Source organism: Vitis riparia, chromosome 19 (assembly GCF_004353265.1).
Source record: "Vitis riparia cultivar Riparia Gloire de Montpellier isolate 1030 chromosome 19, EGFV_Vit.rip_1.0, whole genome shotgun sequence".
Taxonomy (NCBI): Eukaryota; Viridiplantae; Streptophyta; class Magnoliopsida; order Vitales; family Vitaceae; genus Vitis; species Vitis riparia.
Window position 1 is genome coordinate 21690054 of NC_048449.1, and position 21088 is coordinate 21711141.

The 21088-nt window shown below is 30.6% G+C and overlaps 1 protein-coding gene across 1 annotated transcript; it reads left to right on the top strand.

Annotated features, from left to right (window-relative positions):
- Positions 1-10528: 10528 nt before the first annotated feature.
- LOC117908324 (extensin-1-like) lies at positions 10529-11164 on the top strand. Its single transcript, XM_034821924.1, has one exon. The coding sequence runs from the start codon at positions 10529-10531 to the stop codon at positions 11162-11164; it is 636 nt and encodes a 211-aa protein (XP_034677815.1).
- The last annotated feature ends 9924 nt before the right edge of the window (positions 11165-21088 follow it).

Consider the following 21088-nt stretch of genomic DNA (forward strand, 5'->3'; position numbering starts at 1 on the left):
TTCATGATCATCCCTTAATCCCCCTCTCCTATTTCCAACAATGAATACCCGTAGGGCTTGAAGCAAAGTCAACTCTCCTATTCCACATGGCATATGAGTCACACCACAACACCCATTATTCTCTAAGTGTCTAAGATTGATCAATTCTCTTATATCTTTGGGAAATTCTTTTAATTTAAAGCATTGAGCAAGCTTTAATATTTGCAAAATTTTTAACTTTGTAATACTATTTGGGAGTATCTCAAATTTATTTTTGGAGAGATCGAGATATCTTAGATGAGTCAATTAGTCTAGACACTTTGAAAGTGTGTCTAGACTAATAAGAATTCACATGCAAAACCGAGCTTCCATAACGTAATTTTTAACGCTTTGAAAGTGTCACAAATAATAGAGAAATCATAATAAGAATTTGAAGGGACCAAAAAATTATAAATATATATATATATATATATATATATTGTAAAGTGTGTTGGAAAATATAATAAAGAATGTGAAAAATGTCACGTGAAAGTGTGGTTTTGATTGGTGTAACACCATGTCTGAGTGTACTTAGGCTAAAAATCTACGATAAATAATGCCAAGTTATGTTGAAGCAAGTGAATTTCATATGCAGGGCTCACGGGTGGGAAACTCACGACACCAATACACAATAGAAAAAATAAATGAAACAAAGAAAATAAAATATTCACATGCTTTGATATCATTTTCTACATTCATGTGACAAGCAAATCAAATTTATTATTAAACTTCAAATATACACACTTCAAACTTTTTCTCGAGTTTTTTCAATCCTTTTTTACTTAAAGCCCAATACATCATGTGCCGAACTCTATCCAATCTTTACTCACTTTTTTTTTATATGCTGAACTCTATTCACTCTTTACTCACTTTTTCCTTTTATCATAAAATCCAATATAAAACCATATACCATCATAATCTTATGAATTAATACTAAACAAATAATTTTTTAATCCTAATCAAATTTTAAAAAGAGATTTTATTAAAACACAAATTTTATAAATATTGACCATCCTAAAAATAAAATACAAATAATTTGAGTCAGATACCTACACTCACATGTTGGCCTTTGGTATATATTGAAGTGACTAAAAGCAATGCATTTAGTGGACAAGTTGGGAAAAGCCTAGCTATAACTTGAGTTTTAAGGCATATGAAGAATTTGCAAATACAACAAAAAAAAAAAAAAAGAGATTTAGATAATCTTAATATATATATATATATATATATATATAAAATTACTTGTTTTCATATTTATATTAAAATAACATCACTCTCCCTTTTTTTTGTGTATATATGTTTGGGAACATTAAAGCAAAAAAAAATAAAAATAATATAATGATAAGTAAAAAGAATATTTTTTTTCTTTTCTTTTATTAGAATTGTCCTAGAACAAGGTACAAATGTACAATTAAGTAATTATCAAAGCTCAAATAAATTGATGTTAGGAGGTACTAGAATAGAAAATACGGATGAAAAAATAATTTAATTTATATTGATTAATGCATTTGAATTTTTTTTTAAAATGGATATATGAATAAAAATTTATTATTCCGAAAATCAAATCTTATTTTGGATAAGATTTTAATTTTTCCACCTCCATTTTTATCTTATTTTCTTTCATAATCGGATGAACCAAATACACTTAGAATCAAATTTTAAATGTAATAAAAGAATGAGAAATTGAGGGGAATTGGAGAAGGAAGTCAAATAACTAGGGGCATGTGAGGAGTGTAGAAGTCACATGGAGCCTTATATTAAAATGCTAATTTTTTAAGGGATTAGGTGGACAAGTGGGAAACACACATGCATGAAAGCCGTAATTATGAGATATGCTTGGTTGGTCAAGAATATTAAATGAAAAGGAATGTATACATAGGGTTTATGAAGATAAAAAAAGAAATAACATGGACGTAATGTCACAAGATGCTTAAAACGACCCTTCCCATAAGGGTTATATGAAGGGCAAAAAGCTTATGGAGACCCCTACACCTAGCCATTAGTGAGAAGAGTGTGAAAGGTTCTAAAGATGCCTAGAGAAGTCCACACATCTCTACACTACGGTGGAAGACATGAGAGGAGTCCAAAACTTTCTAGAGAATTCTAAAAATCTCTTATATATTCTTGTACATAGAATTGTGTAGGGTATTCTAGAATCTTCTTGATTTGTAAGGAACCCTCCAAGGTTCTAGAGAGTTCCATTGGTGCCTATAAATAGGTGAACGCATCATTTGGCCAAGGCACCAAGCAAGTGAGTTCCCAAAGCACTTGTAAAGCTTCCTTTGAGCAATAAAAGCTTCCATTTTTTAAGAGTTGCATACTACACCTTCTGAAGCTTCCGAGTCGTGAACATCTTAGCCTAACAAGCTAAGCATTGGGAGTAAGGCTGACTTAGCAAGATCAAACATTTGACTTGTTTAAGTGTCGCACGAGCTTAGGAAAAGACTAAGTTCATGACAGTAAGGAGTTCATGAGGATTGAAGAAGATATCATATGTGGTTGACATGTATATACCTAAAAAAATGAGGGTATAAATATAAAAAAAAAAATTGAGAATTGATTGAAAATAACAAAAATAAGAACAAATAAGATGAGTTTGATAGTGTTTCTATTCGAAGTGTTTTTAATGAAAATGTTTTCTTTAAAAGTATTTTGATAAAAATCATTTCTCAGCTATTTCTTTAAAATTACAAGTGATTTTTCAACAATATAAAATGATTTTTCAAAATTTTAAAAGTATTTCCTAAATTTTACTAAACACCTAGTGCTTGTTTGGAAATTGTTTTCAAGAACAGGTTTTTGTTCTCTAAAAAAAAAACGTTTGATAATCAAAAATAGTTTTTTGTTTTTTATGTTTAAAAGCAAAAAATAAGATGTTTTTAGATAACATCTTTTAGTTATTTTATATTATTTTCACTTTTTTTTTATGACTATTTTGAAAAATAATTATACAAACCTATAAAATGATTAAAAATAAAACACTAAATATAAAATTATTTTTAAAACATATTTAAAAATATTAAAAATAAGTTTAAAATATTTTAAATTTTCAAACAGACTTTTATTTTACAAAACATCATAGAATAGTTTTAAAAAGCTATTCTAAAAAATATTGTTTCTAGAACCGTTTTTAAAAATAGTTATCAAATATGCCCCTAATTTTTCTTTAAAAATACTTTTTAGGCTAAAAATGTTTTTTAAAAACACTGTCAAATGCACTTTAAGGAGACTTACAAGGTCTCATTTTAGTTGAATTAGTGAAAAGAACCAATGTAGTCTCAATAAAAGCAACAAATATTAGAAAATGGTATTGAAGCAACCAATGTAGTATCATTTCAATAAATATGATGTAGATGGTTGAGGAAATTAATTGGGTCCTAAGTAAGGTTAAAAAAATCGAGATATACCGTTGATATTGGGCTAAAGCCATTTTTCGACAGCAAAATGGGAAAACTAAGAGATAAGGTGCTTGGTCTTTCAGGTTTAAAATTCAAGCTATGCACCATGGGGTAGCACATGCCTTTAGTTAATAATTGAACATATAATGGGTTAATTTTATTCACATTTCCTTAGGTTTTAACTGCATACCCCTGATTTTCATTGGTTTAAAATTTCATCAATATCCTCTTTATTTTAAATGGGAGGGTAGATAAGTAAAAATAATAAATAAAAATAATAGGAAATGTATTTGATGAAATTTCAAACCAATGGTACCTAAGTGTATTTAGTCAAAACCTTACACCTAATTTTCATTGGTTTGAAATTTCACTTATAGCACTAGTGATAAGGAGAGAAAGTTTCTGATGCTATATAAGTATGAGCTTCTCTTAACCTTGTACACGCATTTTAAAGTCGTGAGGGCTCCTTTGGGCCCCAAGCGGATAATATCTACATGGTTGGGTGCAAGTTGTTTCAAATGATATCATAGTCAATCCCCAACTCCGATGTGGGGGTTTGTTTTACCCCATGGGGGTTGTCTGTCTATTTAGCCCCATAATCTTATGAGATACAATGAGAACATTGCGTCTGCATGTGGGGGGTATTTGTGATATCTCATATCGAATAGGGGGGAAAGTTATCGAGCTTATATGTATATATATGCTCTTCTTAACTTTGTAGATGCGTTTTAAAGTCGTGAAAGTCATACAATATCTACACAGTTGGGTGTGTGTTGTTACAAATGGTATTAAAGTCGATCCTCAACCTTGATGTGAGGGTTTGTTTGGTCTTGTGATGAGTATTTGTATGTTTGGTTTCGCAATCCTGTAGGACATAATGAAGATGTTGTGTTTGCATAGGAGGGTGTTTGTGATGTTTCACATCAGATAGGAGAGAAAGTTTTTGACGCTATATAAGTATGTACTCCTCTTAACTATGTAGATACGTTTTAAAGTCGTGAGGCCTAAAGGGGTTTAGAGCAAATAATATCAACACGGTTGGGTGTGGATAATTACAAATGGTATTAAAGTCGATCCCCAACCAACTCTAGTGTGGGGTTTGTTTACCCCCATGAGGAGTGTTTGTCTATTTAGTCCTGCAATCTTATGGGACACAATGAAAATATTGTGTCTGCATGAGAGTTTGTTTGTGATGTCCCACATCAGATAGAGGAAAAAGTTCCTGAAGCTAAATAAGTATGAGTTTCTCTTAATCTTGTAGATGCATTTTAAAATTGTGAGGACCCGTTTGAGTCCAGAGTGGACAATATTTACATGGTTTGGTGCGAGTCATCACAAATAAGAATTTAAATAGTTTAATGCTTGTGTACTTGTGGAAAACTTGATGAATGCTAGACATGATGAGCTCTTAATACACGATTTTTTTTTCCCTTATGAGAGTAAACTAACTGGGGATTATAAAGCTTCTTGTTGTGAGATAACATTTCTTTTGTAGTTATGGTTGTAGTAGACTTGTACAATGCTAAAGAGTAAATCTTTTATAGAGAATCAGAAAGAGTCTTTGGTTTCTAAATATTTAATCTTTTTGCAGACTCTAGATTACACTTATAGTGGGTGGAACTGTGGAAGATGATTGTGTTCAAACTTCTATAATGGTTCATTGTCTGGATAATCCAACTGATATAGACTGAGTGACTGACCTTTAGATGATAGAGGGAAAAGAGAAGATTTCCATCACATATCAACTAAGCGAAATGAGCTTTTGATGATACTATGCTGCGCAAATAAATTGACCTCAGGATTTATAGGTAATGTAATGATGAACCGATAATAATTTACACAAAAAAATGAAAAGTTAAAAGTTATTGTGTATGATTGGATAAATTTTACATATTTCATTTTTTTTTTTAATATGAAGTGTAGGTTGATTGAGATCTGTTTTTGAAAAATTGTTTTTGAAAATTGTTTTACAATATTTTGTAATACAAAATTTATTTGGAAACCTAAATGTTTTGAAACTGTTTTCATTATTTATAAATATGTTTTAAAAATAATTTTTATATACTTTATTTTGTTTTAAAAAACAAAAAATAATTTTCTAGTTATTAAATGTTTTTTTTTGTTTCAAATAATAGGCTGTTTAAAAAATAGTTTACAAATAGCCTAATAAAGATTCTTATACAAAAAGATGACAAGATACCTTGACAGCATTTTTTAAATTTTGAAAAAGTAGGATCATGTTCAGGGTGATAATCAATTCAAAATCGTTTTTAAGAATTGTTCTACAAAATTGTTTTCTAAAATTGTTTAAATTTCTTTTCTTTTTTTTTCCGAGAATTGTTTCCAAAAACATTTATAACATATATTAGAAAAATTCACTTCCAAATATTTTAGATATTAAAATTTATTTTTAAGATCATAACGAAAATATCTACTTTGTACGTTAGAGTTCTTATATTTTATATAGAAATTTTTATTTTTAAATGTAAAAATAGAAAGTATATTCAAATGTAACCTAAGAGCTGGTTTAATATTTGATTTGAAGAAATCCAATAAACTCACCATCTTGACATGGAAATGATTAAGATCATATTTGGTTCTTTGAATATAGTTTTATAACATGTTCTTTGAATATAGTTTTATTTGTTGTGAATATACTAAGTTATCTTCTTACTTATTATATCTCATATTACTTATCACATCTCATAATAATTATAACAGTGATGAGATATATCATAAATCCTCGTTTATATCATCTCTGAGATATAATAATCACAAGTTAGAGATACAATATTTTCATATCTAATATGTCATAACTTTTTTTATTTATTTATTAATTATGCTATTTTTTTTTCAAGTTTTTTAAATTACTTATTTTAAAAAACATAATATTTTGATTAAAAATATTAAATTTATAGTTAAAAAAATTATATATAAATTTTATTTATATAGTAAAATATACTAATATATGTATTATTTAATCTATAAAAAACATTTTATATATTTAACTTCATATTATAATATTTTTATTTAGAAATTTTAAATGCTTCAATCATGAGTATCATTAACAAAGAGAATGATTATTTATTAAATTACAAATTATAGAATGATTTTCAAATAATACTAAATGAAAGATTTTATGCTTTTTAAAAGAGAAAATATTAAGATGTAATATAATTTTTATTTTAAACAAACATTGACAATTAAAATATAATATGTTTTCTATTCCATTTTTTATCCTTTTTAGAAACCTAATAGGGAATGATACATATAACATATTTCATCGGGTACTGTTACTACATGAATGGAGAATTAGGAGAGGATTTTTTGCGGCATAGTGAATTGATACTTTAGGAAAGATATCCCAATTCTTTAATTTTATCCAGATTTTAATAACATTAATTAATCTCAACACTTTTAACAATGAGTAAAAGATAACTAACCTCACATAAGAAGACCAAATATAATATAGAAAAATCACCTAAGAGTTTCCCAAAAACTCCATAAATCTAAAAAATAACAGGTTGAATGATAACAAATAAATTCATTAAATTAAAAAGGACTTGTGCGGTGCTTTTACTCCTAGAGTTTTATATTGATCAAAACCCACATAATCCCACATGACCTTGATGCAACACCCTCATACTCTCTAATGAATACTTCAACATTATGTTGATGCTAGCCGATTGAATATTCTATTTTTCACTAAAAGAATTATGTTGAGATCACTATTGAAACGGATATTAAGGTTGTGAGGATGTTTCTGTTTTTGTATGTACAATACAATTCAATAACATCACATATGTATACCAAAAATGTAGGAAATCTTTTCGGAAAGCAGTCGTAAATTTAAACTTAATGTCCTTAATGTAGGAATTATGTAACTAGGCGGTTGTTCCATATACACCTCTTCATTGAGAAAACCATGTAGAAAGGTGTTTTTAACATCTAGGTGATGTAAACACCATCCAGAAGTAACAACCAATGAAAAAATAATTCTGACTGTAGCAGGGCGCACTACAGGACTAAATGTGTCACCAAAGTCAAGACCATGAATCTGAGAAAATCCTTGAGCCACAAGACGTGCCTTATGACGCTCAATGGACCCATCCGATCGAAGTTTGGTTTTAAAAATCTAGCGACAGCCTACCACATTGTGATTGGGAGGACGAGGTACAAGAACCCATGTATCATTTGTCTTCAAAGCTTGAATCTCATCATCCATAGCCGAGAGCCATTCAGGGTGTTTTGTACCAGACTTAAAACCCTAAGGTTCTTTGAGAGCAAGAAGTGCCTGAAAAGTTTGAGAAGAAGACAAAACATTCATAGCATGATATAACCGTGGTTTGAATATACCAGCTTTTCCTCTGGTAATCATTGGGTGGCTGAAAGTGATCACACGAGGAGCGGAAGACACCGACGGTGGGAAAGTTGAGTTTGAAGCTGCAGAATCTGAGAGAGGTTCCACAAAAATAGGACCTTGCAGATCAGGGGGAGGATCTGAGGACAGGTGTGGTGAATCACTGCAAGGCAAACATGGTGAACTCGAAAACGAATGAGAAAAACCAATAGTAGAAGAACTAGACACATAGTTTGGACATTCAGAAAAATTGGTATAGTCCATGTTGGTTTGTAAATTTTTTACAAAATCACCATGATAAGGAAAAGTATTTTCATAAAACTGCACATGTCGAGAAACATAGACACATTGTGTCTTTCGGTCGAGGCATCGAAATCTTTTATGAAGTGTACTGTAACCTAAAAAGATACAAGAAGCAGATTTTGGAGACAATTTATTTGATGAGTAATCTTTCAAATAAGGGAAGCAAAGACACCCAAAAGTGTGAAGCATAGAGTAATTCGGTTGCTTACCAAACAAGAGCTCATAGGGAGTTTTGCCATCAAGTAATGGCGACGGGAGTCAGTTAATGAGAAAGACAGCAGTTGAGAAGGCCTCAGCCCACAAAGAGAGCAGCACACATGCATGGAACATAAGGGTAAGACCCGTTTCTGTGACATGGCGATGCTTGCGTTCTGCAATGCCGTTTTGACTAGGAGTGTAGGGGCATGCCAAACGGAGAACAATGCCACAAGATTGCAAGTGAGATCGAAATTTATTATTTGTAAATTCGATTCCACCATCACATTGAAAGGATTTTATTTTGGATGAAAATTGAGTCTCACTATAATGTTGTAAATGGATGAAGGTATAAAAAAAATCATATTTTTGTTTTAAAGGGAATATCCAACTAAATCTGGTACAATCATCAATGAATACCGCATAGTATCTATATCCAGTAAAAGAGAGAACCGATGACGGACCCCATAAATCACAGTGTAAGTGATCAAAAGGCATGGCACAACGTTCATCATTTAGAGAAAAAGGTAAACGATGGCTTTTGCCAAGTCTACAACCAACACAAATTTCAGAATCAATGTTCGCCAATTTATTACTACAAGAAATATATCCTAATCTAGAAAGAGAAGCGATAGTACGACAATTGGGATGACCAAGGCGGGCATGCCATAAACAAATAGAGGCTCGCGGTGAAGGAGAAGTGGTGGACATAAGGACATAATGACAACGATCCAACACGTAGAGACCATTTTCACATCTTCCGACTCCCAGTACAGTTCTTGTGACCTGATCCTGTATGGTAAAACCAAAGGAAGAGAAGTTAACAAGACAATTATTGTCTTTAGTAAGTTGACTAATCGAAATAAGATTTTTCTTAATGTCAGGAACAACTAAGACATTTGATAAAAGAAAAGAACTAGACGGAATAAGAGATGAAATGGAACCGGTATGAGAAATTGCTAAAGACTGACCATTTCCAACCATGACACGTTCATTACCAGAGTAGAGAGCTAGTTGATCCACAACCTCGATGTCACTTGTCATATGGAACGTTGCACCAGAATCAGGAAACCATTCAGAGTCATTCAGGTCTTGAATCGAGCAGATTGAAAAAGCTTAAGCAGTATTAGCTGACTACTTCTTCTTGAGTTTCAAGAAGCTCCAGCAACGTTTGGCTAGGTGTCCATCCTTGTCACACAACTAGCAGTGAACGGTGGATGATGACTTTGAATTTGCAGAAGAGCTAGACAAAGTGGAAGGCCGATTCTTCCATTTCCTAGCCCCTACAGATTTGGAAGTCTGCTGCACATAATAAGCAGAGTTAGAAGACGAGTGGGAAACCGACTATTCAAAAATCTCATGACTCAAAGCTTTCAGAACAATCTCGGCAAATGAGGGTAGCAGAAGCTGTGACATCATGGTGGTGGAGAAGATCTTGTAGTTAGGCCCTAATACTCGTAAATACCAGTGAACTTTATATGTGTCGTCAATGGGACGACCGATCGTAGCCAATTGATCACAAAGACCTTTGAAGATATGAGAAAACTCAACAATGGACTGAGAGCCGCGTTGCATCAGTTGGAGTTCATCCTTGAGTTGCAGTTCACGAGTCTTTGACCGGTGCGAGAATGAGACTTCAAGAGTGCGCCAAGCCTCATGAGAATGACGTAAACCTAATGCTTCACTCATAGACTCCTCGGTAAGAGAAGAGTAGAGTAAACTGAGAAACGTCTGATTAGTATGTAGCCAAGAAGTGTATGTTGGATTTGACTTGGTGGTGCCATCAGCGGCAAGAATTGTGGCTAGGGAGCCCCGATACTACCATCCAAATAGCCAAACAAATCTTGACTGGCTAATAGTGGAACAAACTGATTTTTCCACAATAAGTAATGTGAGGAAGTCAGTTTAATGGTGAGCATATGCACCATTGTGTTAAGTGGAAGAGAAGAAGATGAAGAAGCCGAAGCAGCCATGGTTAGAATCAAAGAAAAAAAAACCTTGCTCTAATACCATAAAGATGTTTAAGAAACAATGTATAATGACTTAAATCCTCCTTGCCATATGCAGGAGATAACATCAAATATATATAGAATAAATTACAACAATGTGATCCTATAAAATAGGAAAGGTTTGAAATACAAATATTGAAAACATATCTACATATATTTACAACTATACAGTCGGATTTTATGGAACCGAATTGGGATATAGCAAATCTTATGGAGAATCAAATGATTCTCCCTTATCAGGTCCAATGTCGAGTCCATCAGGCAGGCATGCAGCCCCTTCGCCAGGATCTTTATCGATACACCCTTCCAACTTGGGGAACCATCCCATCCAACCAGCTGCTCAGTACCAGGCAAACCCATCAGGTAGGCATCCAGCAGTACGTTGGCCAGGATCTTTATGGAACCATCCCATCCAACCAGTTGCTCAGTTCCAGGCAAACCCATCAGCCATGCCTTCGGCACCTTGGACAGGATATGATCTTCCATCTTCTAGCTTTGCTAACTACGAGTATCAAGCAAATCCATCGACCACGCCTGCAACATCTCAATCAGGAACATGTCCTGCACCTTTAGAGTACTATACTCCACATGTAGTCTATCACGACCCTATCAGTCCAGGCTTTTCTTATCAGGCGAATGAAACAGTCATGCGTCCAGCATCTCAGCCAGGAGCTTACCCTATACCTTTATTCGATACTACTAATAACCCTCCTACCCATGCTACCACTCAATCTCAGACAACCACATCAGGCATGCCTTCAGAATCCTCACAAGAAATTATTCCGACACCACAATTACATCATAACAATCCTATCCAACCAGAAGCTGGGGATGAAGGATACTCATCGGCCATGCATGCATCCACCTTGAGAAAGCGCTAGAGAAAATGACTGAAAGTTTAATCCCAGGAACAGTCCCACTGCATCAATCACCAGTTTGCAATCAAACAACTAGTGGGATTTCACTACTTCTATTATTAATCTAGAATTCAGCAACCAGTAGCAGTTAAGGTCCTGTCCGGCTGGAAACTGTTTGTCTTGCAAACCGAAGGTAGTGCTGGTACAACCATTCAACGCTCTTTTTTTTCACCTCCAATTAGTAGAAAAGACAAATACTCGTAACAGTATTGGGTGATAAACTAGGGTGTGATGTAAATTCTATGGATAAGATTTTCTTCAATGCTGTTGGAGGTGCAGGCTTCACCAGTATGGACGGGTTCCTCATTTTCTACTGATATAAGCCAAGTAGACAGGTAGACTGTGTTCTGAAATTGGTGCATTTGATGGAATTGTGTGTAGTGATATGACCTGTTCATGCTAACTGCAGCAGCTACACATAAGCACTAGATTTTGCGCACCAAACTTTATGATAACTAATATGAAAAATATTTAGGCACATGCACATGATTATAACGACTTCAATTAACATTATAATTATAAGGCCATAAAAAATTATCTTCGGGTGGATACAATAGAGTTAAAAACTAAATGTCCGATAATGATTTTAGGGAATGTTTTTAATCTTAAAAATGTTATATTCTTGATATTAAGTAAGGGTAAACTTAATCAATGAGAATAAAAAACAAAATAGTTTGGGATAAGCTTAGAGAGGTTATGTCAAAAGCAAATTAATTACTCATAATTAAATAACTACCCTTTCTATTGTAATTCACTTCCATTAAAGAAAAAATAGAAAATTTTATATATAAAAAATAAAAATAAAGATTTTATATCTTTAAAAAAATTTCAAAATTTTTAAATTTTAAGTAGTCAAATTTTTTTAATACTTTAATTGTTTTAATCAATATTTAAAAATGGTTATATTTTTAATATAAATTTCTAAAAACTATTATATTTTATATAAAATTTATTATATATTTTAAAATAGGAAATGAGGCCAAATGTACACTACAAAGATAAGATAAGGTTGTGCACCTAAAAAGGCTAGTCAAGATTAATATGTTGCAGGTCAAGTCACAGCCATAACATGAAACGATGCCCCAAAAATAACGGGGTATGGCAAGCCAAAGCTACAGACATAACTTAAAAGGCCAACTTTAAAAGCAGAATATAAATTAGTTAAGGCAACAAGAAAACTTTAAAAGATTAAGGATATTAATTTGAGTTATAAACAAGGTTTAAAATATTGGTAAATACGAATATGTTGATATTTGAATTTTATGGATATATTAGAACATTAGTATATATTTTTTACACAAATATTGATTGAACATAAATGATTCAAAATTAATAGAAATGCTTAGAAAACTTAAAAAAAAAAAATGATAAAATAAGAAATAATATATATATATTAAATATATTGTGTAAGTGTAATTGATATAAGTACTATTAAAGATAATATTTATCAAATTTTTATAAAAAAATTAAAATTTTTTTTTATTAAAAGTGTCCTAAGCACAAGTCTTTTTAGTAAAAATGTTTTATTTAAAAGTGTTTTTGAGAAAATCACCTATTAAGTGCTTTTCTAATAAATACTATAAGTGATTTTTAAAATTTTTTAATGTGTTTGTTAAATTTTATCAAACATTTAATTTATTTTTTTTCAAAAACATTTTTTTTTATATTAGAAGTATTTAATAAAAAAACTATGAAATCGACTCTTAAAGCATTGATAGAGGCTGACTAAACAAACTTGAAATCATAGAGGGAGAAGACCATAAATCACAAGGGTCTATGATAGTAGTTTAATGGGTGAAGTCTATTAGCTAACTAAAGTAATTATACTTAACCTCCCGTTACTAATTTCATTAGTGTTATTTAAGTTGCCAGCTAATGAATGGCTAATAATAATTTACTCAAAGAATGGAAAAATGTTAGAATGTTGTTTAAATACATCATTTATTTTTTATTTTTAAAAATAATAATAATAGTAACTTTTATATAAAATGGAGGAACCTTTTTGTAAAAATAATAGTAACAAAAAAATAATTAAATACCACTAATTTTGAATTAAATTTTTTGGAAAGTAATTACTCTTATGCTTTAAAATTAGAAATAAAATGAAAATTATATCTAAACAACCCCTAAAATAGTAAGGTGAACAAATGTTAGTATAGGTGAACAAATTCTAGAATGCAATAGAATAAGAATCCAAAACGGCACCTCCATCCATCTAAGAAAGTCTCTTGATTTTCTTGGCCTTTTTTCCACAAGAATTTCTCTAAATTTCCCTTCAGACTAGGAAAATGAATGAAGAAGATCAAGAAGGAGATGAAGCAAGCATGGACGTCCATCAAACCATTGATCGTGGCAAGAGAAAGGTAGAGAGAGAAGCTGCACCGAAATCCAAAGAATATGCATTCTTGCTTTTATTCTATACTTATTCTCAATTCTCAACATATTCTTTATTTTAAATCATTTCTTGTCTAGCATTTACTTTTCTTCTTCACGTGTGTTTGTTTTGATGGAAAATGGGAACGGGCAAAGAAATGAGGTGGTGATGCCAATTGCCCAGGATCAAGCTCTGTTTTAATTTCAAAGTAGTTTAGAACTTGAAAAAACATCCTCGAAAATGATAGTTGCCCAGGATCAAGCTTTGTTTGAACAATTTTTTCTTTCTCCTTGCTTTATTTCTTTCTTGAATTCTTTAAATTGGACTTCGACAGGCCATGCTGTTGTCTGGTCCGTGTTATTTAATTTTTGATCATTCTCTCTGTTCTAGAAACCTCAAGAATTTGTACCATAAGAATTTAAAATAGCAAGGTTGTGTTATGCCTTTTAGATTGCTACTTACAAGTTGGGTCAGTTACCTTTACTACCATCTCAAAAATCGTCTTAATTTTTTCAAATTGAATCTAGGCCATGCTTTGTCGATCGGTACAAGTAGAAGAGTGGAATTACGTGGAGCGAAGAAAACAGATTGAGCAGCTGCTTAGTACCAGGCAAAACCATCAGGCAGGTATCCAGCAGTACCATGGCCAGGATCTTCTTCAGACTTGGGGAACCATTCTATTCAACCATCTGCTCCAGGCCAGGTAAATCCTTCATCCATTTGGCCAGGATCTGATCTTCCATGAAGGCAGTGCTGGTTAACCATTCTTTTTCCACTTTTTTTTATTTTTTTTATTTTCTTTTTCCTTGTGTATGGTGTTGCAGTATACTTATTAGAAGTAGGAATTTTTTTTTTTTTTTTCTGAGGTACCCTTTTTGTTCACCTCCATTTTGTAGAAAAGAGAAATAATCGTAGCAGTTTTGGGTGAGGAACTGCTACAAAATGGAGATGAACAAAAAGGGTGCCTGAGAAAAAAAAATTCCTACTTCTAGTTAGTCTATTTCAGCACTATGGACAAAATGGGGAAAAAAAAAAGAGGAACAAAAGAATGGTTAACTAGCACTGCCTTCATGGAATATCAAATCTTGGCCAAGGTGCCAGAGGCATGGTTAATGGGTCTGCCTAGTACTGAGCAACTAGTTGGATGGAATGGTTCCCTAGGTTTGAAGGGTGTGTAAATGAAGATCCTGGCCAAGGTGTTAGAGGGCATGGCTGATGGGTTTGCCTGGTAACAAGCAGTTGGTTGGACGGGATGGTTCCCCAAGTCTAAAGGGTGTATAAAAGAAGATCCAGGCCAAGGTGCTGGATGCATGCCTGATGGGTTCGCCTGACCCCAAATTGATGGTTGGGTAGAATACTTGCCAAATTCTCAACCATGGTTTTTACTCAACTAAAGGATCTATGTAGTTGGGGCTTCTGATAGCTACTGCTAAAAGGTATGACATCCACTAAATTTAATACTATATACCACTTGTAGACATGACTCTTTGTCAGTGGTGGCTATAGGGATTCATATGGAAGCCACTTTTCCTTGCCTACTACCCTATGTTATTACGTGGACACAACTTATGCTTGGTCACACCTAAAGTCTTGAATTTTTTTTTTTCAAATATTTTAATTAAAATTCTCATTTCAATGTTGAAGAGGTGCAACTTTCTTTTCCAGCATATATTTTTTATTGTATATATAAAACTTTAGTTGAACCCTTTTAAAACTTTTAATCAAATTTTTATTATCTAATATGTATTGATATCAGTTATTATTGATGTATAATTGATTAAACAAACTTTTTGAAATATGCTATTAAGCAATTAATATTATGCATAGATAAAACATCGATATATATTAAGCAATTAATATGACATGTACTATGTTAAATCAAATGACATAATATAAGAAAGTAAATATCCTCAATGATAATTTGAGAATAAACATAGTCAATTAATTAGTAAATTTTTATCATTATGATTTTCAAAGAAAATTATAATAACATAGGTTAGATATGTCAACCATCATCCTTATTGGTAAGATTCATTTCTATTTGCAATTTTTTGTTCTTAAATAACATTTGGCAAAGGTGAACAAAATGCTTGACCATAGGACTAGTACTCATCAATTGTCATTGTATGCCACACCTTTAATAATCGTTTTTATGATTTTGCATAGGTTTATATTTGCAAACATCTTGGTCAATTGCCATATTCTAAAGCGGTTAAATTCTCTTCTAGGAATAGCTCCAATCCAATTAGATTAGATTAATAATTTTTCATGAAAAAATTATTATTCTCACATACATGATCTAGTTAAAGTGAGCTTTGGAAGGAATTATAGTATTTTGATGGTTATATATCTCTTTTATATTATTGTATAAAATGAAAGGGCTATTTAAGGCTCTTTACTAGTGTTATATTTATGTATTTTGTAGAGTGATTTAATTTTTTTTACAACATGAAATTGATAATACGAATCTTCTGGGTTTGATATGGTCACTGTACAAGAAAACAATATATTGAAAAATAAAAATCTTTTAGTTTGTTTGATTTTGTCATTGTTGGCATCAAAGTCCAAAATTTTTAAAATAACAAATTTTGCAATCTTACCAAATGTCACCTAACCATGAGTGTGAAATTGATTAAAAATATTTTAGCGGGCTTTTATTTAAACATCGCATGTGAAGGCAACACAATATAACCTAAGAAAGAATAATAGAGACTTAAATAGCAGTACAAAAATTTAAAAACCATATATTAAGTAATAACTGTGGGCTCTCGAGGCTAGTTAAATAGTTTCACTTGAATGAATCATCCGTTCAACTTAGTATGCGGTCAGATCTTATTAAATAATGCACACCTGGACAATGAGGTTATAAATGCGATCCTTATGTGTTTCACACAAGGCAAACAATCAATGCTCAACATAAATAGCCACCCATTACAGACAACCAATGATTAAATTTTATGCATTATATTTATAGTAAATGATAATAATAAGAACACAGATAATGTTACAAGACCCCTCGCTATAAAAGCATATTAGATGTTAGAGGAAAATGTATGCGCTCTAATTCACACTAAAATTGTGCCAAAAATTCCCCAAAACAGACTTAACCTTTGGAGGGATTTACTCGGACTAACATTCAAATAGTCCTTTTTTTGCAGGTCCTTTTAGCAACTGAGTGGGTGAGGCTACTCGAAGAAAGATATTGTTGGTCATGTACCAACAATAACAAACCTACCAAACCTACTAGTAATCCCCTTCAAACATCTATGAATCTTCAACAACTAACTAAGAAGCTTTAGAGTTTGATTTGGTCATCGGATTAGAAAACAATGTACTAGAAAACAAAAATATTGTAGGTGGGTTGATTCAATCATTGTTGGTTTAGTTCAAAATTTAAAAAATTGCAAAATTGACAAAAGAGAATTGATACAAAGTATTGTGTATGAAATTTTATAATCATTGTTTGTTTTATAATTATACATTTTTTTTATGCATTCATCATGTTTTTCTTGGATCAATTTTGCTTGTTTCAACCTAGTCTAGATGTAAAAAAATCCAACCCTTAATATTATTAATATGTAGGAAATTGAGAAAGAATATAATTTTTTTTAATATTTTCTTAGGGAAAAAATAAAAAATATTTGATGATATAAAATTTGAAATGACTATATTTTATTTATTACTTAAATGCTAAGGAAACAACATGTGTTGCACCATATAGTATGTAACACTTCAAATCTTTATAATTTAGAATATCAATTGAATTGTAAATATGCGCTCTAACATTCTCATCTATTGTATGATATAAGTTGGGTTGGGTTTGAATCGGATTGAGGCAACCTATCCAAGTTGCACCCCTACATAGGTATCAAACCAATAGTTCTATCATTTTTTTGTTTTAATTATAATTATATTTGTTAGAAATTTGACTTTAGGTTGGGCTTAAATTCCCAATCTAGCTTCCAAAAGGACCCGGGCCTAGCCCCTTTAGATGCTTGTGTTTGTGTGAATTAGGAAAGAGCCATTCATATGGTGTGGCTCTCAATGATTTTTCAAAATCATATAAATTGTGGTAATTATTTCTCAAATTGATTAAATTATCATCCATTTTGATACACTTCTTGATTTTTGTTTTGAATTTTTTTTTTAAAAAAAGTTAATTATAATTTTTATATACCATACAAAAACTCTTAGAAACTTATATTTAAAAAAATAATTGTTTTTTAAATTGTTTAAAAATTTTGAGATATCAAAAAAAAAAATTATTACATCAAATTTTAAATTTTATAAAAATGATTTTCAAAGATATAAAATAAATATATATATACATTTTTTTGCATGAAATATTCTACTTTTTATAAAATATATATATTAAAAATAAAAAGCAAAAAGTATATCTAATTGACATTAAATTATAAATTTTTTTAACAAATAATTATGTATATTGTGAACAAATTAGTTTGTTTTCTTCGTTATTGTTATTTTCATCTTCCTAATGATCAAATTTAGTTGATTTGACCATTTAATCTTGAAACTTTGTGATTAAAATATAAAAATAAATTAAGAAAGAAGAAATAAAAAGATAACGAACCTTATGTTTTCTCAACAACTCTAAAGCCCTATAATATTTTACCAAAAAAAGGAAGAAAAAAAACCCTCTCTAATAAAAATTATTTTTGTTTTATATCCAAATGACTTAAAAATGCAAGGTTAATTATTTTCAGTATTTATCAAAATCAATACATTTACAAACGTTTAAAATTATATTCTTTTGCCAAAATTCAAGTGATTAAATTTTATTTTGGCTAAAATTCTCATATTAATTTGTTATTATGGTCCAAAGCATACTGCATAAAGTAGTAGGGTCAATCAGAAAACATTCATAACTAGAAATGAGATCAAAGAACTTGCCTTTGTAAAAATTGTATGATTGTTTCATTGATTTATATTTTAGTAAAATCTTATGAATATTTTTCTAGAAGATGCAAATTTAATTCTTCATAACCGAGTATCCAAATAGTGATTCGAAGTCGGGGGTGACCATTCCCATTCATCTCGTAGTTGAATTAATATTAGGAAATGTTTAATATAGGCCAATATAGAATGAGAATGAGTATCTTAGGACTTGTTTGGGAACTGTTTTTTAGAACAGTCTTGTATTCTCTAGAACAAAAACCACAGAAAATATGTGTGATAACCAAAAACTATTTTTTGTTTTCTATTGTTAAGAACAAATTTTCTATTGTTTTCACTTGTTTTCTGATGGTTGTTTTAAGAAATAATTATATAATTATGTAGAATAATTAGAAATAAAATATTAGATATAAAAATTATTTTTAAACATATTTAAAAAATGTTAAAAATATTTTAAGTTTCCAAATAGACTTTTGTTTTACAAAAATCATAAAATAGTTTTCAAAAACTATTTTATAAAATTATTTTGTAAAACAGTTACCAAACAGGCCCTTATTCATTTTCTCATATATTTCATGTTTATTCATGTGAATGAAAGAGAAAAAAAAAATGAGATGTCTATTTTCACTCCTCATTTTCATGTACCAAACATATCGAAATAGATTAATATTTCATATTTTATTTAATGTATTTTAATATCTATGTGCTAGAAATCAATATTCTTGTGGTGATCCATACACACATTACTCTTGTAAAAATACATAATAAGTGAAATAAAATTAAAAATAATGATATTGGTCCAAACAAATAAAATCACTATATACCATTTCATTATTACGTCAAATAAATTTGTTTAAATTATATTTTCTATTCATTACAAAATTTTGCTATGTTAAATAATTTAACACTGAAAATGTATTTTCATTATAAATAATTTATTTATTTTACTCATTTTTCTTTTTTGAAGCTTCAATCTTAAAATTCCTTCATTTTTTTTAAGAGTTGATTAAATATGATAAGTTTATGATGATGAATGATACATATTTGTATTCTTATAAATATAATGTTATGATTTTGTGAAAACATTAAAAATGGTAATATGCTAGTATTCTATATCATATATACATTTTCTAAGGATCATTTATTTAGATAATTTAACTATAGCTTTTAGTTTATAAGCTCTTATAATAATAAATTTTGAATATTATGAGGATGGAAACTTAAGTCAACAAATACAGAAGTATATTTGAAAAAGAACATTAGCTTTGCAAACACAAGAGTCTGGAATAGTTGAATTCACATGAAGTGGTACAAATATGTTAAAGATCAAATAAGTGGATGGGGTTTGGATACTCTTCACCTTTTTTTTCAAGGAAAAGAAAAATATCTGGGTTCAATTGTGGATTTAGGGCTTTTTTTTTACATTTTAATTATGTAGTATTTGAGTCTTTAGCTAGGTTGGCAATTCCGAACAAAATTCTTAAGTGTCGCCTAACTTGGTTTTTCCAATCCTTCTTTGGACTACTTACCTAATGAAGATAAAGTTGAATTTGTTATGAGGTAAAGGCATGTAGTTGAGGTTGGAGTTGGAGTTGGATGAAATTTGAATCAACCACATTTCAAAATGTTGATTGTCTTGGAACATTTTAAAAAAGTTAAGGAAGCATGAGAAAAACATTTTTGCTAAAAGGTTTTTGTTTCCTTGTTTCTAGATCGATCCAAGTGCAAGGGCAGATCAATCCAAATAACCTCTTTTTGAGATCAATTTTCAACCATTAGATTAAGGGTTTCTTTTCCCTTTTAAATACAAATTTCTCCCATTTCTGGAACTGAGAGACTGTAGCAGTCGTTCTTGTGTTCCTCATTCCCTTCTCTCTTTAAGGTTGCTTGCTTTCCAAGAAAATTTCATTCAAGTTTTCAACCAAATTTTTTAATGGATTTTCTTGAGAAAGAATGGGATGATTCTTCATTCATTCATCTCTCAATTTCAAATCTATTTGGGTTTGTGTAAATACAAATTTTCTTCTTGTGTGGATTCAAGAAGAGTCCGAGATTGAGCTTGATGTGGACTCCAAGTGTGCTTTGGAAAAAGAAGGTGAAAAGTTGAAAGTGAAAGGTACTAGTCAAGTTGTCCAAAAAGGATTGGTAGGCTTGAACTAGGTAAAATCTTGTATTCAATTTTTGTTCGTCATAGTGAACTTTTTTAATCGGTTGTTGGCCCATGGGTTTTTACCTCTTCGGAGGTTTTCCACGTTAAAATTTGGTCTCATTGTCTCTCATTCTTCTCTTCATTTCAATTTCAATTTTAGCTATCTTTGATAATTTGGACATCTAATTTTTGGTTAAATGTTAAGGTAAAATAGATATGAGTTACCTTTAATGTTGTTTCTGAATATTGTTCATACGTATATTTGAGATATTTTGCTCTTGTTCTTAATAAAAAAATTGTTCTAAGTTTTTGTGTTGGGGAGTGTTGTTGCATTCATATTTGCATGTGATTTCTAATTTGTGTTTTTAAGTGTTTGTAAAGAGAAGGAAAAATTGTAAAAATTGTTAAGGTTAGTTAACTTGTGTTGAGAGGCTTTTAAATTGGATAAAAA

Bases quoted from the DNA above. Each gene is read 5' to 3' on its own strand.
- LOC117908324 (XM_034821924.1), top strand. From the start codon at position 10,529: ATGTCGAGTCCATCAGGCAGGCATGCAGCCCCTTCGCCAGGATCTTTA.